We start from the raw sequence: 25,406 nt of genomic DNA, 5'->3' as shown, positions 1-25,406 counted from the left end.
ATAAAAACATGCACTTCTTTCATTATCATTTTCAACCCAATTAACCCCTTTGTTATTTCTTCTTTCAAAAGCATACCTAGCTTGATTTAATGTTGGATTAATTGCAATTCTACGCAGATCGTTTCTCTCCCTATTTTGATCAGTTACATTCCTACTTGGATCGATTCGCCTACCTACATCAATCCCGTCCCTACCAAAATCATTTCTTTTCCTACCTTGGCCGTTTTTCCTTCCTGCATTATTTTCGCCGACACCTCTCTCCCTTCCTTGCCCGTTTACATCTCTACCTTCTTTACCACCCCTATCACCATCTTTATAGCTACCTGCATCATTTCCATCCCTACTCAGATCATTTCTATCACTACCTGCAACATTTCTACTTCTACCTCCATTTTTGTCACTACCTGCCTCGTATAATTCACTACCTGCCTCGTATAATGCACTACCTGCCTCGTATAATTCACTACCTGCCTCGTATAATTCACTACCTGCCTCGTTTGATTCACTACCTTGACTGTTTACATGTTCTATGTTACCTGTAAGCTGACCCCCCCTCGGCTGCACGGCGCTACCCTGGGAAGCGCCGGTCTAGGCGAACAGGGCGTCGGGCGCCGCGTCTCGGATCTCGCACACAAACTGATCTTGTTCTATCGGCTTCTTGATCCAGTGGCCGAGCTTGGCCTTGTCGAACGCTTCGATTAAACGCTCCTTCGCCACCTAAGAGAAAATTGAGTTTGAATAACTTGCCGGCCTAGCCAAGCCATAGAGAAATATAGTAAGACAGGAGTGCTCACTCCATACATCAGTTTTGGTGCCAAAAAGACTATTATTATAGATGTAGCACCGATCGGAAAGTCTTATGTTGTTGTCTTACTTTCCGGTCGGTGCTACATCTATTGTCAAGTAGCAGTACTGATAATTCCGCTACTCGACGCTAGATGTCGACTATGAAAATAATAGTCTATTTGGTACCAAAACTGATGTATGGAGTGAGCAATCTATGTATTTTTTTCTCTATGGTTGTGTGTAATTTCAGAAGTTACAAATGGGTTGAGTTATATACCTGATAAGCGGGACTATGGTTGTGTGTAATTTCAGAAGTTATTTATGTGTTATTATATACCTGATAAGCGGGACACAACTGCTTGGCCTCGTTATAGAGCAGCTGGTCCACATCAGGCGGTAGTGGCGCGGGGTCTGTGCCGTTCGGGTCCTGGAACATTAGAGGTATCTGAGCTCAATGTGAGAGGCTGCTCGGATCGGAGTAAGTATAGCCATAGAGAAATACAGGGTGACCTTAGCTATTGGGCTAAGCCTGAAATACCACGTAGGGTTACTCCTCAGGAATGCTCAAACATTAATGTTTTTAGGGTTCCGTAGCCAAATGGCAAAAAACGGAACCCTTATAGATTCGTCATGTCTGTCTGTTCTCCGAAACTATAAGAACTATACTGTTGAAACTTGGTATGTAGATGTATTCTGTGAACCGCATTAAGATTTTCACACAAAAATAGAAAAAAAAAAACAATAAATATTTGGGGTTCCCCATACTTAGAACTGAAACTCAAAAATTTTTTTTTCATCAATCACGTGTGGGGTATCTATGGATAGGTCTTCAAAAATGATATTGAGGTTTCTAATATCATTTTTTTATAAACTGAATAGTTTGCGCGAGAGACACTTCCAAAGTGGTAAAATGTGTCCCCCCCCCCCCCACCCCTGTAACTTCTAAAATAACAGAATGATAAAACTAAAAAAAATATATGATGTACATTACCATGTAAACTTCCACCGAAAATTGGTTTGAACGAGATCTAGTAAGTCGTTTTTTTTAATACGTCATAAATCGCCTAAATACGGAACCCTACATGGGCGAGTCCGACTCGCACTTAGCCGCTTTTTATTTTAATAGAACATAAGATAAAAAAAAATTCAAACAAAAGTTATTTCCAATAATCGACAGCAAAAAGAAACATACTGTATTAATCAGTGGCAGTGCTTTTGACAATTTGTTCAAAAAAGTGCGGCAATGATGACATTTGTCAAAAATTTCGCGTTAGACCCGTCTATAAATGTGAGTTAATATTTGTCAAAAGTCAGAATGTTAATGGAATGTTATTAGGGTCATAAATAAAAAAGATTATCAAAAGGTCGAAGGTTTCATACTATTTATTACCTCAGGGGCTACTTAGTGTGAGGCCTGAGTCGACGCTCGTGGGGCGTGCAGACAGTCCTTTGACAAACTATATACCTAGTGTAGTGTGGGGTGCCCCTATCTCGGTCTTTATACTTTCTACGCTTACCTGTGTCAGCAAGGGTAGCCGTTTGACAAGATACTGCCAACGTGCGATACTACATATACTCTGCTTGCAGTCGTCACCACCTCGTATGCTTCTCTCTGTCTATGTTTGAAATGAGACAGTCCTCTGACAAACTATATACCTAGTGTGGGGTGGCGCTATCTAGAAGATACTTTTCTACGCTTACCTGTGGCAGCAAAGGTAGCCGTTTGACAAGATTATATACCTAGTGTGGGGGGTGGCCCTATCTCGGTCTTTACACTTTTCTACGCTTACCCAATGATATTATATAAACAAAGATAGGTTATACTCATACTTGAGGAGCACAAAAAATACTTCCATATTTATTTCTGTGCCTACGAAGAAATCTGCTATTTTTGATTAATTTTCTCATTCCATCCATCTTTGTCACACTCATTGTTTAACATAAGGTCGTCTCTTTCTCTTTCGGTGTTCGAGAGCTCATTAGCACGTGCACATTTCTCGCTTGTCCAGCCACGACTAAACGCAACTTGTCCAATTTGTCACAAGGTAAGCGCTTCAATTTTGGAACGCCTATAACCTATCTTGAGTTATAAATCATTGTGCTTACCTGTGGCAGCAAGGGTAGCCGTTTGACAAGATACTGCCAGCGCGCGAACATGCTCTGTTTACACAGAAGCGACGGCTGCCCGCTCTCCATTTTACCTGTGTATGGTTCTCCCTATGTTTGAAATGAGACAGTCCTCTGACAAACTATATACCTAGTGTGGGGTGGCGCTATCTAGAAGATACTTTTCTACGCTTACCTGTGGCAGCAAGGGTAGCCGTTTGACAAGATACTGCCAGCGCGCGAACATGCTCTGTTTACACAGAAGCGACGGCTGCCCGCTCTCCATTTTACCTGTGTATGGTTCTCCCTATGTTTGAAATGAGACAGTCCTCTGACAAACTATATACCTAGTGTGGGGTGGCGCTATCTAGAAGATACTTTTCTACGCTTACCTGTGGCAGCAAGGGTAGCCGTTTGACAAGATACTGCCAGCGCGCGAACATGCTCTGTTTACACAGAAGTGACGGCTGCCCGCTCTCCATTTTACCTGTGTATGGTTCTCCCTATGTATGAAATGAGACAGTCCTCTGACAAACTATATACCTAGTGTGGGGTGGCGCTATCTAGAATATACTTTTCTACGCTTACCTGTGGCAGCAAAGGTAGCCATTTGACAAGATTATATACCTAGTGTGGGGTGGCGCTATCTAGAAGATACTTTTCTACGCTTACCTGTGGCAGCAAGGGTAGCCGTTTGACAAGATACTGCCAGCGCGCGAACATGCTCTGTTTACACAGTAGCGACGGCTGCCCACTCTCCAGTTTACCCGTCGTCGCGTTTACCACCTCGGGGAGCTGAAATACAATTAGTACATTACGATACAAGTGCGAGAAATAGGAAGTCCTCAACAAGTGGCGATAAATTAAAACACAAAGGGAGTGTTTTAAAACGACACGAGTTGCGAATTACGTATTCGCGCATCGTACAACGTTTTACGGTACAAATGGCCCTTTAAATATTAATAAAAAAATCGTAAGTGAAATTTGAATATATTAATATCTTAGCGTCTTTAATATCGCTTAGTAAATATAAAATTAGTGATAAATTCATGGATGTTACGCCCGTTACCTATTTGATTTATCACCTAGGTATTTGTAGGTTTAACCTATTTTCATTTATTTACCTACATATCCGGCAATGAATTTACCGCAACTATCAATAGGTATACGACACCTGACATTAATTAGAGTAATTATTACTAATATGAAATTTTATTGAATCACAATCGAAAAATTCGTAGATTAAATGTGTTTTTCTACTGCCGTACTTTTATTTGTCATTTAAAGGGTCGTGCACACACCTTTAAAACCCTATCTTATAGTTGTCAAGACAAGTCTTTAGTCTATTCCCCAAAAAAGAATTTGTGCATACACGCAGTATCTTTTTGGCGATTTTACGATACTTCGTGTAATGACCACTTAAAAAATATTGAATGAAATACAGTGTTGCCAACCTTATTTTAAATGTCATCTCTGACAAATAAGTGAACCATAGACATGTTTTTTTTTTTAATTTCATTCATTCATTCATTCTTTTCCCGCCCGTACCCACCATTTTTGCTACTTCTTGAATTAAAAATATTTTTTAAATTTCCAATTTTATTTTAAAGTAAGTACTTGGTCGTAGAAAAAGTATTGTATGCAACGTTGTTTAACTGAGTCAAAAAATACTCGTGGCGTCTTTATTAACAATTTTCCGCTTCGCCTCAAATTGTTACTCACGCCACTCGCCTTTTTTGACCTCTCTTAAACAACGGTTGCATAAAATACTATTTCATACCTGCTTTTATTTATTTTATCGATACTATAGGGAATATTACGCGAAAGTCTGCGTAGGGGGCGCCACTGCCAAAACTAGTAAACAATCTAAGGGTCTACCGCAAACGAGAGAGTCGACATTTTGTTATCTAACCTCTCTATCACTCTTGCATATTCGAGCGATAAAGAGGCAGATAGCTGTGTTTCGATTTCGCGTTTCCCGGTAGGCCCTTTGTAAACAAACCGCCTTGATGTATCAATGTCATATTTGATTGTCTGTGAAAACTTGTCAAAAAACAGTTACTCTATGGTATACTTAAGTCACTAGTGCTGCACTCTGGCGGCAAAACATTGCAGTAATACTCCCTATTGGTAGTGGTCCGACATGTGATATGGGTTCGAGTAATTATAACAATAATTAAATTACATTGAATAAAACATGTATTAACAATTTCGTTACTAAAAATATGGTCGAATTGATAACCTCATTTCTTTGAAGTCGATAGAAAATTACTTACCGGAGATGTGGAACACCAGGACACGCTGAAAGACGGCGCCCGCGCTGGAGTCCGGGCTTCGGTGCTGGCCGCTCGCGCCAGCAGAGGGCGCTGCAGGCGGAACGGGGGCGGCAGCGATTGCAGATGTGTTTCTATGCGGCCACAGATGGCGCTGCAACAATAAAGTTTTTTAACCCCTTGACCGCTAAAGTCGTCAACTGTCACGCGTGTAACATAAAAATGCCCTAATAGGGTATTTGACAATTTTTTATTAATGGTAGGTTTTGCTTATGTATAGTGCACATAAGAGCAATAAATACGTGCATATTAAAATGACTATAAAATCTTGGTCGTTGAATTAATATCGTTGAATTAATAGCATTATGTGTTAACACCTTCATAGTTCCGACTTTCTATAGCTGTATAGAATTATTTCGCTGACACAACTAAATATAGGATATAAACTTCCCTATTGCTGCCACCTACTAACGATCTACAATTATATACACTATACTGTTAACAGTACGTATGATAAAGGCTTCACTGTATAAGTCGACAACGTGTACAAAGTCGCTTCCCGCTGTCTGTCCCTATTGTATGCTTAGAGGTGCCCTATTGATATTCCGAGAAAAATTACGCCGATTTTTGTTTCGCCGACAACGATTCGCCGACGGGTTTTTTGGCAGAGTAACGATTGGCCGAATCTCATTACGCATAATAGTCGTTTGCGAGTGTAGTCAATACGCAGAACATTGATACGCATATTTACTATTCGTAGAATAATCATTTAGTAACTGTCATAATTAGTCGAGAAACCATTGGTCGAAACACAATAGGTCGAATGTTCATTTGGCATATTATTGACTAGCAGAACTTAGAATATTCTTAAATACCCCCGGCGTTACACACAATGTTTTTCATCACACTTGCGAAGAAAGAACTAAATTTTTCTTATAGAAGTGAAACGCAAGGATCATGAGCCACGACTGACATATATTTTTATTGGAACACAAGAATTCAAATAGCTACAGACCATAGAGTATAAAATACATATTAAGTATATAAACCTATTTGGTATTCAAGCACAACAATTTTAATCGAAATAATTATAAACTAAGGTGAGAGTTCAAATATTTTGATGAAGTGTACCTGATGATGATGATTGTTTTGATGATAATGATGATGATTTACTTTAAGTAATATGTTCAGCGATTACTCCGGCACCCATGGTCCGATTTGAGTAAGTTACCTTCGAGGTATTCCCATAATAATTTTGGTTCTGATCTGATGTTGGAATCCATTAGGAATTGACGGAACTCCTAAATTTTTAAAGGCATGTGTATTATGATTTGGGTATTTTCTAAAGTAACTCAAGCATTTCCTCCCGAAATCCACCAATTTGATGTAGTGCAATTGTAGCCTTACGACGAGTCTGACACTACATATTCGCTAATTTCTTCGTAACTTACTTTATATACATAAGTATACCTACTTAACGCATTTAATTAAAAAATGATAATATTTTATATTATCCTTTTGTTGCGAAAATAAAAAATTATATGTATAATGTGAAACGTTATTCGATTAAACATTGCTTAAACGAAACAGTTACTCTGCCAAATGGAAATCGTCCGATAATAGTTCAGCTAATTTACACAGAAGCGAACTGAACTGTATGTGACCCAAGAGTTTGCGTAACGTTAGTCGAGCAAAAGTTACATTTACAAATAAATGACTCTGCGAAACGATGTTCGGCGAATCGTTGTCGGCGAATCGATAATCTGCTAAAAGTTTCTCGGAGAATCATTAGGTACCCATGCTTAGATCTTTAAAACTACGAAACGGATTTTGATGCGGCTTTTTTAATAGATAGAGTGATTCAAGGGGAAGGTTTATGTATAACTAGCGACCCGCCCCGGCTTCGCACGGGTTAACAAATTATACATAAACCTTCCTCTTGAATCACTCTATCTATTAAAAAAAACCGCATCAAAATCCGTTGCGTAGTTTTAAAGATCAAAGCATACAGACAGACAGCGGGAAGCGACTTTGTTTTATACTATGTAGTGATTTGTCAACCCGTGCGAAGCCGGGGCGGGTCGCTATATAAAACACTTTAAACGCCAGCCACGAAGGATAAGGGCTCATTTAGACGCTGCGAGAACTCGCATGCGAGTTTCATTACATTGCGTCATTTGATCAGTCGGCTGAATTGACGTAACCTCAATGGTCCGCAATGTAACTAAAATCGTATACGAGTTCGCGCGCCGTCTAAATGAGCCCTAATACGAGTAAATACATAACCAGCAGGCGCAACATTCATTTTAAATTAAAAACCCGTTCCGCCGGTGTCGCAAGTCGTGAAAAGTTGCTGGAAAAAGGCCGAGACATATCGCGGCTTACTGGGGCATGTCCACAATCAGTTATTTCGTTTTTAAGGTTCCGTACCTCATAAGGAAAAAACGGAACCCTTATAGGATCACTCGTGCGTCCGTCTGTCACAGCCTATTTTCTCGGAAACTACTGGACCAATTAAGTTGAAATTTGGTACACATATGTAAATTAGTGACCCAAAGATGGACATGTAACGTAAAGAAATGAATTTTAAACATGGGGGTCACTTTTAGGGGGTAAATGAGAAAGTTAAAAAATAATGTTTTTCAAACTATATGTATTGTGTTATATATCAAATGAAAGAGCTTATTCTGAGAATTTAATTTTAAAATACATAGGTTATCCCCCCCCCCCCCCCGTTATCTCCGTAACAACAGGGTCTAAAATTTTGAAAAAAATACACAAAACAGTTCTTTACCTATAGATGACAGGAAAACCTATTAGAAATGTGCAGTCAAGCGTGAGTCGGACTTAATGTACGGAACCCTTGGAACGCGAGTCCGACTCGCCGGCGGGTTTTTACCTACATACATATTGAATACTAGTAATCTGCCCGACTGAGACTGTCTAGAAGAATGACTTCCGTTATAAATCTATCCTATAAACTGAAATAGATTGCTGGAGGCATATTCAATTCAATTCAATTTATTTTGTCATGTAGGTATACAAGATACATTTATGTCCGTCAATTCTTGCACATTTTTGCGTTATAACTATTACATACTTAATTACCTACTTAACTAATACAATTAGCAAATACAATTATCCCATACATCTTTTTCATCCAAATAATCTGACACTTTATAGTACGATTTTTCTATTAATTTAGGCTTGACAATTTTTTTAAATTTATAATCTGGCAAATTTATTATATGATTAGGAATCTTGTTGTAGAAATGTACTGGCTGACCAATAAATTATTTTCGAGCCTTAGCAAGACGTAAGCGGCGCACAGCAAGTTTATCTTTGTTTCTTGTGTTGAAGGTATGGTTGTCGCTATTTTTCGGAAGATGTTCGTAGTTTTTCCTTGTGTACATTATAACTTCATAGATATATTGAATATGAGGCATTAGTTGGAGAGACAGGATAACGAATGAGGAGGTGCTAAGAAGAGTGAATGAAAGGAGAGCTATCCTGAACACTATTGCAAATAGACGCGGAAAAATGATAGGACACTTAACACGACCACTTCTTTAAAACTATCCTGGAGAGGCGGATAGGACGCAAGCGAAGTAGAGGAAAATCCACTGCCGTATTCGAACTTCAAGATATTCACAAGAGACGACACCTAAGATCTATTCTAGATACGTTATAGTTTAGATTTCAACTAGTTCTCTTTTGCAGCGCAATTCGGGCAACCAATGTCACTTTTACGTTAGATAGAATTAGATATCTAATAGATGTGAATTGGATCTCTAAGCCATATCTTGTGGAAATCGTTCAAGAGTATCTCCAGAATCGCGCAAATGTCAAATTTGACAGGTTAGATCTTAAACATATCGTTATCGTATCTTTGTGATGTCTAAAAGATATCTTATAGATGTCTATTTTAAAATCCGAAACAGGCCCCCAGACGCAGCTTTCTAGACCAAGTGAAAGAAAATGTGGGGGTCGTGTCGTATCAAAAAGTCAAAGAGCTGGCGCAAGATAGGGAACGCTGGAAGATACTCCACTGACAAGAGAATAACTCTTATGTTAAGGATGACGACACCGATATATTATACGTATAAAGCTAAAGTGGAAACACAGTGAAAATGTTAAGGTACGTGAAGAACGCGGTGTGGTATGGGGGCTGTCTGCCTTCTTTAATTACTAGACTTTGATTAGGTAATCTAGGTCTCCTTTCATTCCTATCCCTACATACAACAAGCCCCCCACCAGGCCCTAACACCCCTCTAGTTCAAACAAAGTTGTCTAGGCACCTTAACTTACGCACGTATCCGTGAGGTTAAATTTACATTTGAATTAACGGTTTATATATTAGAACGTCTTTAGAATTTTAAAATATAGAACGATATTAAGTTTTTGAATTCATTTTAGAACATTTTTAGACTTATATTTGATTTTTGGAAGGAACTTTTTTATCAGTTTCTTTATTATTTAGAAAAAGTGTATTTAAATAGGTTTAGTAAAATTGGTGATAATGATGAACGCGGTGCCGCTTGCTTGTTTCCTATCTATGATACGTGAGTATTATTAAAATAATATATTAAGTAGGTAATACTTATTACAAAAAACCGGCCAAGTGCGAGTCGGACTCGCGCACGAAGGGTTCCGTACCATCACGTTTGTTGTATGGGAGCCCCACATAAATATTTAGTTTATTCTGTTTTTAGTATTAAAATTTGTTACAACATCTGAGAAAATTTCAATTCTAGCTATCACGGTTCATGAGATACGGCTTAGTGACAGACAGACGGACAGTGGAGTCTTAGTAATAGGGTCCCGTTTTTACCCTTTGGGTACGGAACCCTAAAAAGGAAAATTAACCGCATTTTACTGTTTTTAACGAACTCTGTGGGTTTCTTCCAAAAAGGAGTGTAGGTACAGGTTTTAAAAGGATCTGCAACGCGCATGTAACAGCCCTGGAGTTGCTGGCGTCTATAGGTTACTGTGACCGCTTACCGTCAACGCTCTCCATATGCTTGTTTGCCACCGATGTGGTATAACATTTATTTATTCTGTGATTTCTGTGTAATTAATTGGTATATTCTATGACTTAATTTTTATTGTATGACTGTTATGCACAACTGTTTAGTTTTAAGTTTTTTGAAGTGAAAACTTCTTTAGCGGCGCTGTGCACTTATTGTGATGGGGAAAAAATTTTAAACTCGCGAGAGCGTAAGACGTAAGATGTCATTGAGTTTTCACTTCTGTCGGCACTCCCGGAGTGCAACCCGTTGTTTTTTTTTATTGTACCTATACCGTGTAAGCGTTTTGGTGAAATACTGTTAGCTTATATGTGGGAAATAAATGAAATGACATGAAAATTAAATGAAACAAATTTAATAAAGTCGAGGCAATATGTCTAAATGTTATTACCTACTACACAACGTAATCGTGGCATATATCTATCAATCCTTATTTAGAGTGTTATGGAGCCAGCGCTGCGGTCGAGTGACTGTTAGGACTTATACATAGTGGAGTACTAGCGCTCCGCCCCGGCTTCGCACGGGATACAAACAACCTTAACAAATACACGTAAATCTGCCCCAAGAATACATACACTCTTTTCATAGGTGAAAACCGCGTGAAAATCCGCTCAGAAGTTTTTGAGTTTATCGCGAACATACATACATACAAACGGAGAGACGCGGCGGGGGACTTTTTCTTATAAGTTGTAGTGATGAAACATGACGCTTTTTAGGGCTCCGTACCACAAAAGGAAAAAACGGAACTTATAGGATCACTCGTGCGTTTGTCTGTCTGTCCGACCATTTCCTCCGAAACTACTGGGTTTAAAATTTTGAAAAAAAAAATGCGCTTGTAGACGTTCATATATACCTGTACCCGTACCACGAGTAACTGACAGTGTCAGTAAGAGTACCGATAAAAATGTATATGTTACCATAGAGAAATATAGTAAGACAAGAGTGCTCACTCCATACATCAGTTCAGACCAGGGATGTTGCGAACATCCGCATCCGCATCCGCAACCGCGGAACATCCGCGTTATTTTCAACATCCGCATCCGCATCCGCATCCGCATAAAATCGATGCGGAGCTTATGCGGATGCGGATGTCGAACAAGTCGGTACAGGAACGTCTTAGCGGCGGCGTAAGTGCTAGGTAATTTCGTCATTACCTATAACGAAATCGTCTAGATCCAGAAAAGTCGGCGAAGTTACTGTTTATTAAATATAACGCACCTATATTCTTGCTCAAATACTAAACGTTTGGTTTTTTTAATAAAAAAATACTAAAAATGTAATATTTGACGTTTTCTAAGTACCTAATCTTGACATCCGCATCCGCATCCGCATCCGCGGATGTGAGCCCTTAAAAATCCGCATCCGCATCCGCATCCGCGGATGTCAAAAAATCTGCATCCGCAACATCCCTGGTTCAGACTATTAATTTTAGTGTCTACATCTAGCATCGAGTAGCGGAACTATCAGTACTGCTACATCTATTGTTAAGTAGCAGTACTGATAGTTCCGCTACTCGATGGTAGATGCTAATAGTCTTTTTGGTACTAAAACTGAACTGTATGGAGTGAGCACTCTATGTATTTTTTTCTCTATGATGTTACAGAGAATTCAGCGAATTCTTAATTTAAGTAGTTTATTTTTTGACGTAAGAATCCAAATTTAATTTTTAACAAGCAGAAACGTCTCCGACCGATGCTATTAAGTTTAGAATAAATTTAAAAGTGGAAAAATTACTGTCTTGGGTGAGACTTGACTCACGGCCGCTGGATCGATACTCCAGCGCTCTGCCATCTGAGCCACCAAGACCTCATCCATAGCCAGCAAATCTTTCCACCATATTATGGGTCTAGGGGACTCTAGCGACATCTACCGTAAGAGCGTTACACTTCTGTCACCCATGACAGTAATTTATCCACAATTAAATATATTCTAAGAAACCAAATTTGATAGATATTACAACCCACACTTTTAGAATGATGAAATAAAATGTGAACATAGCCTAACAGCGCTTCCATAAAAATAACTGCGAAGCATTGTTGTGTGACTCCATTAAGTGTTAAACTGTAATAGATAGAATATTTAATGAAGATTGATGTAACATCTACTTAAAATTATATGTAAAATATGCTACGGATATATGTAGAAAGTGTAGGTACATATAGTGTTTTTCAATCTATATTTATATTTCGGGTATCTCGGAAACGGCTTTTACGATTTCGATGGAATTTGCCATATGGGGGTTTTCGGGGGCAAAAAATCGATCTTGCTAGGTTTTATCTCCGGAAAAACGCGCATTTTTGAGTTTTTATATATTTTGCGAGCAAAGCTCGGACTCACATATATTACTTATGTAAATTTTCCACTTTTAAATTTATTCTATGCTTAATAGCATCGTTCTGCTTGTTAAAAAATTAAATTACTTATGTAATCGTGTAATCAAGATTAAATATACACTTGTGGTATCGACTGCATGATGTAAAGGTATTTTACAAATTGCATTATGATTTATGGATATTACAAATTACAATGTGACATAAATATTGCATTGCATTGCATTGCGTGCGTTATGATTGTAACACAACGCATCGAACCTCGCGGTTTGATCAAACATCTTATTTACCTACACATATGGATTAACAATTCATCATATATTACACATGATATTCGAATATTGCTCAAGAATATTGTTGAATTGTTAAATAGTTATTTACGACACAAGTGCGGAAAAGAGGAAATACGAAACCAGTGGCGATAAAATAAAACACGACCGAAGGGAGTGTTTTAATTCGACACAAGTTACGAATTACCTAATTCGCACGTGTATCGTACAACGTTTTACAGTGGCAGTACATGTGGCAATTTAAACTTTCGACATACGCACGAAAAGTGCTATTTTACGCACTAGTGCGGAAAAGTAGCCCCATATGTACTGTAAATATAATTATTGATTACATGTTATGGCAACACAGGTTTACTACTGAAAAATTTAAAGGTAAATAATTTATTCACGGGGCGGGCATAACATTCAATACCTATTTAAAAACTTTGACTTTACGGATATGTGTTAAAATTGTTAAATATCAAACGGTGTCGCCATCTAGGTACACGAGTATAGGCCAAAGGTGTGGCGCCATCTTTTCGAGCATAATTTTTTCTTGTTATCCGGGACACGTTTTTGTCTTAGATCTTATACACTTCATAGATCTTTGGTGGCCCCAATTTACGAATTTAACGACGACGCAGCCGAAGTCACAGGCAGATCTAGTTTTATATCTGACTAGCGACCCGCCCCGGCTTCGCACGGGTTAACAAATTATACATAAACCTTCCTCTTGAATCACCCTATCTATTTAAAACACCGCATCAAAATCTGTTGCGCAGTTTTAAAGATCTAAAGCATACAGACAGACGGCGGGAAGCGACTTTGTTTTATACTATGTAGTGATGGACGAAGTCCCAGGCAGAATCTAGTAAAATCTAGTTTAATATCTGAAGTAAAGACACTCAGTAAAACCGTTTAAATGTTACATAATACAAGTTTTCCAGCATCCTGACAAGTTAGGTATTTCCTTGCTTTTCCAGTTTGCTCGTAACGACTAGTTAAGTGTTGCATGTGAGGTCCTAGGGTCCAGTTGTGTAACTATCGTTTATGGATATTATTCCTATCATGTTTTATCTCAATTTTTTTTTTGCATTCGTTTGTGTAAACTGTGTTTTATGTTTCTTTATTTTTGTCTGTTACCTTCCGTGATTATTTCTCACTTGATGGTCTCATCGGAAGATCAGCGCTGGAAGTTGCCAGCAACATGCTGAGATGGGGCCATTTCGTGACACTTTATTTTCACTATGTTCTTTTTGTGTAATTATGTGTATATCGCCTGGGTGTTTACGAATAAAAAACTATTCTATTCTATATAGATTCATTCATTACGATTCAGGTTTATAAAATGACATTTTAGAATAGGACAAAATAGTTTTGTATAATTTAATTACAAGCTTTTTATTAACACTTGCAATGTATCTAATCTGTAAAGTGTCATTATATTGAACTTGCTAACTATGTAAACAAAAGTCACTAGTAAATGGACATTCAGAGACAATTAATATAATATTAATAAAGCGGTTTATTTACATAGTTAGCAAGTTGCATAGAATGACACTTTACCTGTAACTAGGTGTGTACGGGTCAAATCTTGCAAGTAAAATTTGACCCACTTCCCGACTTCCAATGAAGCTGAAAATTTGCATACATATGTATGTCGGAATTGTCGGATGACAATGCAATATTATGGTACCATCGAGCTGATCTGATGATGGAGACAGGTAGCCATAGGAACTCTGTGATAAAACAACGAAACCTAATTATGTTTCGGGTTTTTAGCATTGTCTCGATGAGTATTAGTTGCCCGTGGAAAGAAAAGTACAGTCAGCGATAAACGCTTGTACCAAAAATGAAATTATTGCAAAAAACTTATTTCGGCTACGCTGCGCGAGATTTGTACACCATTTCACTAGTGCCACAGTCCACAGTTATTAATTCTTTGCAAAAACTACGTAAGAACATTCATACTTAATCACTATATTTACCAAACCTGCCCGCTTGGCTAGACAAGTATTTGGAGCGTACATTTTGCATTTATTCATAATTGCATACACACTCGAGTTTAAAAATATGTGTACAATTCTCGTCCTTATCTCAAGGACTTACAGTGCAAAATATAAAACATATATTTGACGTTAATGCTAAGTTAGAGACAGTTGAAATGTAGATATATAGGTATTGATAAACTACATTTTTAATTGTTAGGTGCGACTTGCGAGTATGACGTGTGTGGTTGCGTTAGCAAAATCAAGAGGCGGATGACGCAATATCATAGTTTTTAGGGTTCCGTACTCATAGGGTAAAAACGGGACCCTATCACTAAGACTCCGGATTAACCGGAACTCTATTTTCAACTCCTTGTAATATTAGTTGTAAATTGTTGTTCAATACAATTTTCGTGAGTCGCAACACTCGAGACATCTAGTATCAAGTAGCGGTACTGATAATTCCGCTACTCGATGCTAGATGTCGACTACGAAAATAATAGTCGTTTTGGTGCCAAAACTGATGTATGGAGTGAGCACTCTACGCTTGACATAGATAAAATATAAAATTAACCACTTATTATTTTTTCAGGGCCGCCCGGAGTACAATTTGACAACGCGTTACTCCAAATAGCCCCCGTGGACAAGACTAAGTGTCCCCTGGTCCGGGACACGACGGACGTGCAGTTCCGTCTCTACACCAGGTACTTATACTATCCATGGTCGCCTGGGGTTCAGTTCCAGGTGCTCTAGATAGTGTGGACAAGACCAAGTGTCCCCTGGTCCGGGACACGACGGACGTGGAGTTCCGTCTGTACACCAGGTATTTATACTGTCCATGGTCGCCTGGGGTTCAGTTCCAGGTGCTCTAGATAGTGTGGACAAGACCAAGTGTCCCCTGGTCCGGGACACGACGGACGTGGAGTTCCGTCTGTACACCAGGTATTTATACTGTCCATGGTCGCCTGGGGTTCGGTTCCAGCTGCTCTAGATAGTGTGGACAAGACTAAGTGTCCCCTGGTATGGGACACGACGGACGTGCAGTTCCGTCTGTACACCGGTATTTATACTGTCCATGGTCGCCTGGGGTTCGGTTCCAGCTGCTCTAGATAGTGTGGACAAGACTAAGTGTCCCCTGGTAAGGGACACGACGGACGTGGAGTTCCGTCTGTACACCAGGTATTTATACTGTCCATGGTCGCCTGGGGTTCGGTTCCAGCTGCTCTAGATAGTGTGGACAAGACCAAGTGTCCCCTGGTCCGGGACACGACGGACGTGGAGTTCCGTCTGTACACCAGGTATTTATACTGTCCATGGTCGCCTGGGGTTCGGTTCCAGCTGCTCTAGATAGTGTGGACAAGACTAAGTGTCCCCTGGTATGGGACACGACGGACGTGCAGTTCCGTCTGTACACCAGGTATTTATACTGTCCATGGTCGCCTGGGGTTCGGTTCCAGCTGCTCTAGATAGTGTGGACAAGACTAAGTGTCCCCTGGTATGGGACACGACGGACGTGGAGTTCCGTCTGTACACCAGGTATTTATACTGTCCATGGTCGCCTGGGGTTCGGTTCCAGCTGCTCTAGATAGTGTGGACAAGACTAAGTGTCCCCTGGTATGGGACACGACAGACGTGGAGTTCCGCCTGTACACCAGGTATTTATACTGTCCATGGTCGCCTGGGGTTCGGTTCCAGCTGCTCTAGATAGTGTGGACAAGACTAAGTGTCCCCTGGTAAGGGACACGACGGACGTGGAGTTCCGTCTGTACACCAGGTATTTATACTGTCCATGGTCGCCTGGGGTTCGGTTCCAGCTGCTCTAGATAGTGTGGACAAGACTAAGTGTCCCCTGGTATGGGACACGACGGACGTGGAGTTCCGTCTGTACACGAGGTATTTATACTGTCCATGGTCGCCTAGGGTTCGGTTCCAGCTGCTCTAGATAGTTTGGACAAGACCAAGTGTCCCCTGGTCCGGGACACGACGGACGTACAGTTCCGTTTCTACACCAGGTATTTATACATGCAATGGTCGCCTGGGCTTCAGTACCAGCTGCTCTAGATAGTGTAGACAAGACCAAGTGTCCCCTGGTCCGGGACACGACGGACATACAATTCCGTATCTACACCAAGTGATGTCAGATATTACACCGCCTGGGACGGAATTAAGGAAACGCAGGGATGCCCAGCACCTGCATTACCCTCTCGGCTTCACTGTCTTAACCCACAGGAAAAGCCAATACGTGAGGTCTGCTGCCAAACCCATCATCATCATTAGCCACAGCATCTTTGCAGATGATAGTTGCAGCTACTAAAGAGGTATTTTGAGGAGGTAGTCTAGAGCCTACATCGACTGCGATGACTATAGATCAATGGCCGATCGGCATTTCTTGCCGCATCGACCACAGATGTGTCTAGACTCCTGGGGTGATCCAGCAACTCTGCGAATTCGTTTCTGCTTAAGTCCAACCAGAGCTCGTCGTGCTTTGCCATGCCTTCCCGCAGGTCACGACGCCGCTCCGGTCTCATCTTCCAAACCATAGAGAAATATAAGGGTGGATCAACTATTTCTTGTTGTTATTCCGTCCGGTCACCCAAGAGACAATAGGAGCAAAGTTTGTTAGAAGACATTGTACACCACCTTCTTCTGACACCCTCTGGAAAGGGTTTATAAGTATCACAAAAAGCGTGTTTGATGAATTTAAATGCCTAAAAATCAGGTTTTAACCCAGGAGAACGTAACCATGGCAACGAGTGACAAGAAAAAGTTGATTCACCCATAAGTAAAGAAAGATTGGTAACTCCATAGTCCATACATCAGGTTTGTTTATCCAAAACGCGAGTTATTTCGTAGTCGACATCTAACGTCAAGTAGTGGACAATATCGTCAATATCAGTTCTGCTAGTTGACAATAGATGTAGCGGCAAACAAAAACTCTAATGTTCGACAATTTTGAGCTAATATTATAACCGGAACTATATTTTCAACTCCTTCAGCTTATAATATTAGTTGTAAATTGTTTTAGTAGTACATTTTTCGTCAGTAGTGAAATAAATGCCATCTGCCAGGCTATTATGGATAGCTTTATCCATCTTTATCCACGTGATAAAATAACTGTCACTGTTTAACACCGTGGGAAAGAAAGTGACGGACACCGTTTTATCACGCTGTCACGTAGACAAGAACGACCATCATATCCGTACTGGTGTCAAGTAGCGGTACTGATAGTTCCAATACCTTGACATTAGATGTCGACTACGAAATAACCGTTTTGGTAAGAAAACTGATGTATGGAATTACCACTCTTTCTTTACTTATATTTCTCTATGCCCAAACCCAAACCCAATACAAAGACAATATAAACCCGGAATAACTCCTTACTTTCTTTCAGGTACAACCCGACACAATACCAAGAGCTGATCATAGATGATGACGAGAAACTCTTCGCGTCCCACATGAGCTTCAAGGAGAAGACGGTGCTGTACTTCACGGCTTTTATGGAAGAGCCTGATGATGGGAGCGGTTTGCTGGTCCGAGAAGGTATGTCTTTACAAGCGTTTGTTCCATTTTTAGGGTTCCGTACCTCAAAAGGAAAAAACGGAACGCTTATAAGATCACTCATGCGCAGGGCCGGATCTAGGGTAGAGCGATTGGAACGGCCGCTCTAGGCGCCAACTGGTAGGGGGGCGCCAAAATGGCAAATACTGTGAAAACAACATCTAGATTCTAGAAAAAACGGACGGGTAACTACGGAACCTAATACTGAGCATGGAGCGCCAAAACTTAATCTCCCTCTGCCCTAATCGAGTACTCGGGCCGGCGCTGCTCGTGCGTCTTTCTGTCTGTCCGTCTGTCACAGCCTATTTGTGGAAACTACTGCACCAATTGAGTTGGAATTTGGTACACATACGTAAATTAGTGCCCCAAAGATGGACATGTAACGTAAACAAATGAATTTTAAACATGGGGACCACTTTTGGGGGGTAAATAACATCAAATAAAAGAGCTAATTTTGAGAATTTCAAATATATTTTTTTTACGATTACAATACGTAGGTTAGAAGTTAAGTTAATTAAAAAATAGCCAAAAAATTACCGGGGAATGGAACCCCTTTATCTCCGAAACTACTGGGTCTAAAACTTTGAAATAAATACACAATATAGTTCTTTACCTATAGATGACAGGAAAACCTATTATAAATGTGCAGCCAAGCGTGACTTGGACTGACGATGGAGACTGCAGGATTAGCTCTGTGACGATAACGCAAAATGTAAAAGGGGAACAGGCTTCCCAAAAACATGTCGTCATGGATGTTTTCAATGTATTTAAGTATTTAGTTATTTATGTTATACAGGGTGATTCATGAGACGTGAGCAGGACTAAGCCTACACAATCAGCAAATGTAAAATAATTGTTCACCAGTTCACCACAATATCTGAGTAAAACAATCACGCTATTTTTCTGTTGTTATACTTTTTGGTAAGGACATATTTAATTATCTACATTCATGGTTACCCTACAACATTAAATTAACAAAGATAAAACCTTTTTAACCGTTATGACACCACTTTGAATATGAAGAAAATAGAATGTCACACTTGAGTGAGATACGATTTTTCAAAAGTAACCAGATTCCGATGACATTCAATTTGGCACTTCACAATGTTAGCATGTCTCACAACAGTTCGATAATTTGGCACTTGTTATGGATAAAACAAAGGGGGTGACCATAAATGTCGTAAATAAATTAAAACTTTTTTTTTAAGCAGTATAAAATAAATTAAAGTTAATCTCACAAATACTGGTACGAAACAGTTGTTTATAACTCACTGTATGCGTGGGCTTGATCCTGCTCACGTCTCCTGAATCACCCTGTATATCGTTGTCTGAGTACCCACAATACAAGCTTTCTTGAGCTTACCGTGGGGCTTAGTCAATTAGTGTAAAAATGTCCTATATTTTTTTTTATTTTATTGTTAAGCATACATGTTACGAGGCGACGTGAACTTCATAATCCTGGACGTGTCCCAACTAGAAGCCGGCCCCTGGTACTTCACCGCGGCTGACAATACTTGGTATATAGGCCGTTTTGCTGCTAAATTCATCGACTACTTAGTATCCAGGTTAGTTTTTATAGAAATATACACATACATACATATAATCACGCCTATTTCCCGGAGGGGTAGGCAGAGACCACGGACATACGATCCTGCATGACATACAGTCAGCAGCAATAGTTGCTAAGCGGGCGCTGTGTTCAAAATGATCTTGACGCGACTTTATTGTTAAGAGAATAAGAGTGCGTCAAGGTAATTTTGGTTTTTAAGTAGGAATATAAATTATAAACTGGTCAATATTTCTTTCGTTTAGGTATGACATTTATTTGAGTTAATAATAATGTGTTACAGAGGTCTGGATCTGTCGAAGACACATCTGGTCGGGCACAGCTTGGGTGCCCACGCGGCGGGGGTGGCGGGCGCTTACATCACTTCAGGTAACACATGCTATAGTAAAATACACACGAATGCGTAGTGTGTTCTCTGTCCTACCTACCCGCCGTAGGGCCCGTAGTAGGTAAGTAATGACAAGTGTAATATTCTAATATTGTCAGTATTAATGTATAATTTCTATGAAAATATAATGACACTCCTTCACTTTGTTGTAATAAAATCGGTGCAAAGTTAGCTTAGACGGACTCTACGTATATATAGTTTTTATTGCGTACGGATCAAAATTGATTCGAGCTAGGTCTTATCCCTGGGAAAACGCGCATTTTTGAGTTTTTATACGTTTTTCGAGCAAAGCTCGGTCTCCCAGATACTTGGTCTTACATGTGTCGAATTTCTGTTACTTAATTTATAAATTGTTATCTTTAGTTTTAAACTATTAAGTAAGTTTATTTCTATGTAATTTAGTTCTGTTAACTAATTTGTACCAGGTTCCCCGCGATACAGCAGGCAAAGCCTAGTGCGGAGACCCCTGATTATGGAATGCAACCTCGATCTCGCAATTTCGAGATTTCGCGAGATCTGGCACGAATTTTCGAGATTCAATCTCGTTGACAGGAAATCTCGATTTCTTCAATTTCGGTTGAGATCTCGATATTCTCGATTACTAATTTCAAGATCTCGAACGAGATTGGAAGATTCAACCGTGTGAATTTTTTTATTTTGAGTTATCTGTTTGACCTTAGGTTCGCGTTTTTCAGACAGTGCTATTGTATGCAGCCATCAAAACACTGTGGCGCGCTCTATACGGAAAAATCGGGCAGACATAGCGTATAATTATTGATACGATTTTTACAGTGCTTGCCAAAATATATATATATATATATATATATATATATATATATATATATATATATATATATATATTTTACAAACGAAGGTTCGTTATTTGTTGATTTAAATTATTGTTTTTATTTTCAAAATATACATGACGTACCCTAAATAAGTAGTTTATACGGAATTCTTAGAGATTTTTGATCAAAGTAACACATTGTTATTACTTTCGAGATGTCGAAACACCCAATCTCAATTCAGATTTTTCGTGCGAGATCTCGAATCGCCAATCTTGGTGCGAGATTGCATTCCCTACCCCTGACATAATCTGTAACCTGTATTCTTGAAAATAAATACTTTTATCAGGTCGCGTCTCAAGAATCACCGGTTTGGACCCCGCCGGACCCCTTTTCACTAAGTTACCCCTCGAACAGCGCCTGGACCCCTCGGATGCTCACTTCGTAGACGTTATACACACTGATGCCGGGATATTTGGTGAGTTACTGTTTATTTCTAAGACCTTTTTGGCCTAACTTTTTTAACTTTTCCATGTAACTGTTTTTTTTTTGTTTGGTCTCACTGCTGCGTTGTCTCAGTTCGGGTATAATGCGTCCAAATCGCAACGTCATTTCCTTTTTGAGGGTTCCGTACCCAAAGTATAAGTAAAAAACGGGACCCTATTACTAAGACTCCGCTGTCCGTTTATCTGTCCATCCGTCACCAGGCTGTATACCTCATGAACCGTGATAGCTAGGCAGTTGAAATGTTCACAGATGATGTATTTCTGTTGGCGCTATAACAACAAATACTAAAAATAGAATAAGTATCACTACATAGTATAAAACAAAGTCGCTTCCAGCTGTCTGTCTGTCCCTATGTATGCTTGGATCTTTAAAACTACGCCACGGATTTTGATGCGGTTTTTTTAATAGATAGAGTGATTCAAGAGGAAGGTTTATGTATAATTTGTTAACCCGTACGAAGCCGGGGCGGGTCGCTAATTTTTATATATATTTATTCAATTTGACGACCGGTCTGGCCTAGTGGGTAGTGACCCTGCCTGTGAAGCCGATGGTCCCGGGTTCGAATCCTGGTAAGGGCATTTATTTGTATGATGATACAGATATTTGTTCCTGAGTCATGGTTGTTTTCTATGTATATAAGTATATATTATATATATCGTTGTCTGAGTACCCACAATACAAGCCTTCTTGAGCTTACCGTGGGGCTTAGTCAATTTGTGTAAGAATGTCCCTATAATATTTATTATTTATTATTTATTTATTTAATTATTCGCAGGCTTCCCCGTCTCCTTAGGGCATGCGGACTTCTACCCCAACGGTGGGATCAGCCCACAGCCGGGCTGCGAGTTGGAAGTGGTTCTGCATCAACAGCAGTTCTTCAACAAATGTACGTATTACCAAAGAGAATTAAGAAGCGTACGTCAGTTTTGTTACCAAAACGACTGTTATTTTCGTAGTCTACATCTAGCGTCAAGTAGTGGAACTATCAGTACTGCTGTTCGACACTAGATGTCACATGTGTCGTAAGAGTGGTAACTCTATACCAGGGATGTTGCGGATGCAGATTTTTTGACATCCGCGGATGCGGATGCGGATACTTAAAGGCTCACATCCGCGGATGCGGATGCGGATGTCAAGATTAGGTACTTAGAAAACGTCAAATATTACATTTTTAGTATTTTTTTTATTAAAAAAACGAAACGTTTAGTATTTGAGCAAGAATATAGGTGCGTTATATTTAATAAACAGTAACTTGGCCGGCTTTTCTGGATTTAGACGAGTTCGTTATAGGTAATGACGAAATTACCTAGCACTTACGCCGCCGCTAAGACTTTCCTGTACCGACTTGTTTGACATCCGCATCCGCATAAGCTCCGCATCGATTTTATGCGGATGCGGATGCAGATGCGGATGTTGAAAATCATGCGGAAGTTCCGCGGCTGCGGATGCGGATGCGGATGTTCGCAACATCCCTGCTCTATACATCAGTTTTCTTGCCAAAACGCGATTATTTCGTAGTCGACATCTAACGTCAAGTAGCCGACATTATCAGTTCTGCTAGTTGACAATAGATGTAGCGGCAAACAAAAATTCTAATGCTCGACAATTTTTAGCGGATATTATAACCGGATTAACCGAAACTATTTGTTCAACTCCTTCTGCTTATAATATTAGTTGTAAATTTTTTAAGTGTTTTAAAATAGAAACTGTGTCTATAAATAACTGCTGTCTACGTTTCTCTATTAATCTTTTGGTGCTTTATTTTATGCATGGTGTAAAATAATTTATTTTAAATACAGTCAAATACCCTATTATGCACTACTACATCTGTACATTTAAATGGCAGATTGAATTGCTGGAGTAGATTCAATGTTAAGGTAAACCCTCCCTAACTAACTCACTAACCCAACTAACCCCTTTCCAGTTTTCTGCAGCCATTGGCGCTCATACATGTTCTACGCCGAATCAGTGCTAAGGCCAGAGGCCTTCATCGCGTCCCCGTGTGAATCCTGGAAGGCCTACAAGAGCGGGGCATGTGCGTACTCGAGACGCAAGCGGTCGCACTTGCCCCATATGGGGGTCGCGGCTGACCCTACGTAAGAATGGTCTATTGTCAGTAAAAGCACTCGCATGATTGATGTATTGTATCAGTCACTAACACAGTAACTGTATTTATTGATCGCATGTCAATAAATATTGATCATTGCGTATTGAAGGCTCATTTAGACGGCGCGCGAACTCGTATACGATTTTAGTTACATTGCGGACCATTGAGGTCACATCAATTCAGCCGACCGAACAAATGACGCAATGTAATGAAACTCGCATGCGAGTTCTCGCGCAGTCTAAATGAGCCTACTAGTAGTGTCCGACCGAAAGCAGATTTTTTACAGAAACCAAAGGTTCGCTTTTGCTCTAGTTTCGGACGATTTTTGGTGATAGTGGTGGCAATATTTGGTGGTGGGGTAGATAAGTTAAGGTTGCAGTTTTGAATGACTCACGGTTAGTTTCACTAGACTTATATCGACCGGGATATGGACCATGATTACCTTTTGTATTGTCATAGAGAAAAAAATACATAGAGTGCTCACTCCATACATCAGTTTTAGTACCAAAAAGACTATTAGCATCTAGCATCGAGTAGCGGAACTATCAGTACTGCTACTTGACAATAGATGTAGCACCGACCGGAAAGTCTTATGCTGTTGAGATAAGACTTTCCGGTCGGTGCTACATCTATTGTCAAATAGCAGTACTGATAGTTCCGCTACTCGATGCTAGATGTAGATACTGAAATTAATAGTCTGAACTGATGTATGGAGTGAGCACTCTTGTCTTACTTATTTCTCTATGGTATTGTCGAATGAGGGTAGACCGAGCGCGGTCTACACAACTTTGACACCCGCCCGCTATCTTCAGTTACCCGTGAACAAGATGCATGTAACTGCGTCGAAATATCGGGAGCTCGAAAACAACACAAAAGATAATCACGGTTCATATCCCGGTCGATATAAGTCAAGTTAAGGTTGATTTAATTTATATGTATTTGTCATTATTATTGGGCGCTCTTGAAAAACGTAAGTCAATAATGACATTCCTCAATCCTCCATCAACTCACTGCGCACTAGAGTGCTAAGCTAAGTGGGCCAAGCTTGTAATGACAAAATGTGGCAATGCCATCATTCATGTTAAATTTCTATGAAAATATGACGATTATAATGACACTCCCTCATTCTGCTCAAGCCGGTAAAGTTAGCTTGGATCGACTCTATCAACTTGTAAATATAATCTGCACTCATTCCATCCCTTTGGCACTTTTCAGGTGACGGAAACATGAAAACGCAAGACCACTACACATTCGACTTACTACCTGTCAAAGTAGATGCAAAGAATCTGTCAAAAAGAGCTGACATACACACACACGAGACACATATGGCACGACCGGATTCGACATATGAAAATAACATGGAAAAAATTAAGTCAAACACAGCTCATGATAATATGAGAATAATACAAAACAACAGAAATGTTGACTCGGACTCTATTAATAATATGAGAAAAATATCACTTAATCAAGATAAAATAATCAAGAAAGCACACAAATATGATATGAACAATAAAGACTCTTACAAAGCCAATACATTTGTTCCTAATGAGAAAAATGTAGATATATATGATGAAAAAGATTTAGACACAGATGAAGAAACTTATGAATCCAGTTTTGATTTAATGGCAGACGAGGCAGATTTAGAAACTACACTGACTCGTATTAAATTAAAAAACATAGACAATAAAGAAAACACTACAAAGCATAAGAAATAT

At 39.6% G+C, this 25,406-nt stretch overlaps 2 protein-coding genes across 2 annotated transcripts in view; one reads left to right on the top strand and one right to left on the bottom strand.

Annotated features, from left to right (window-relative positions):
- Positions 1-509: 509 nt before the first annotated feature.
- LOC134659458 (double-stranded RNA-specific editase Adar) overlaps positions 510-25,406 on the bottom strand; it is a 56,438-nt gene continuing 31,541 nt past the window's right edge. The window contains exons 17-20 of the mRNA XM_063515100.1: positions 5,169-5,319; positions 3,565-3,687; positions 1,124-1,213; positions 510-717 (exon numbers count right to left, since the gene is read on the bottom strand). Of these exons, the coding sequence (XP_063371170.1) occupies positions 589-717; positions 1,124-1,213; positions 3,565-3,687; positions 5,169-5,319 (493 nt within the window). The 3' untranslated portion in view covers positions 510-588. The remainder of the gene's footprint in view (positions 718-1,123; positions 1,214-3,564; positions 3,688-5,168; positions 5,320-25,406) is intronic.
- LOC134659607 (pancreatic lipase-related protein 3-like) lies at positions 9,569-25,047 on the top strand. Its single transcript, XM_063515285.1, has 9 exons — positions 9,569-9,727; positions 15,372-15,483; positions 18,171-18,319; positions 19,761-19,902; positions 20,188-20,273; positions 21,427-21,555; positions 22,360-22,470; positions 23,509-23,680; positions 24,907-25,047. The coding sequence occupies exons 1-9, from the start codon at positions 9,685-9,687 to the stop codon at positions 24,908-24,910; spliced, it is 948 nt and encodes a 315-aa protein (XP_063371355.1). The 5' UTR covers positions 9,569-9,684; the 3' UTR covers positions 24,911-25,047.

Source organism: Cydia amplana, chromosome 25 (genome assembly GCF_948474715.1).
Source record: "Cydia amplana chromosome 25, ilCydAmpl1.1, whole genome shotgun sequence".
Taxonomy (NCBI): Eukaryota; Metazoa; Arthropoda; class Insecta; order Lepidoptera; family Tortricidae; genus Cydia; species Cydia amplana.
This window is presented reverse-complemented; position numbering and strand designations above follow the sequence as displayed.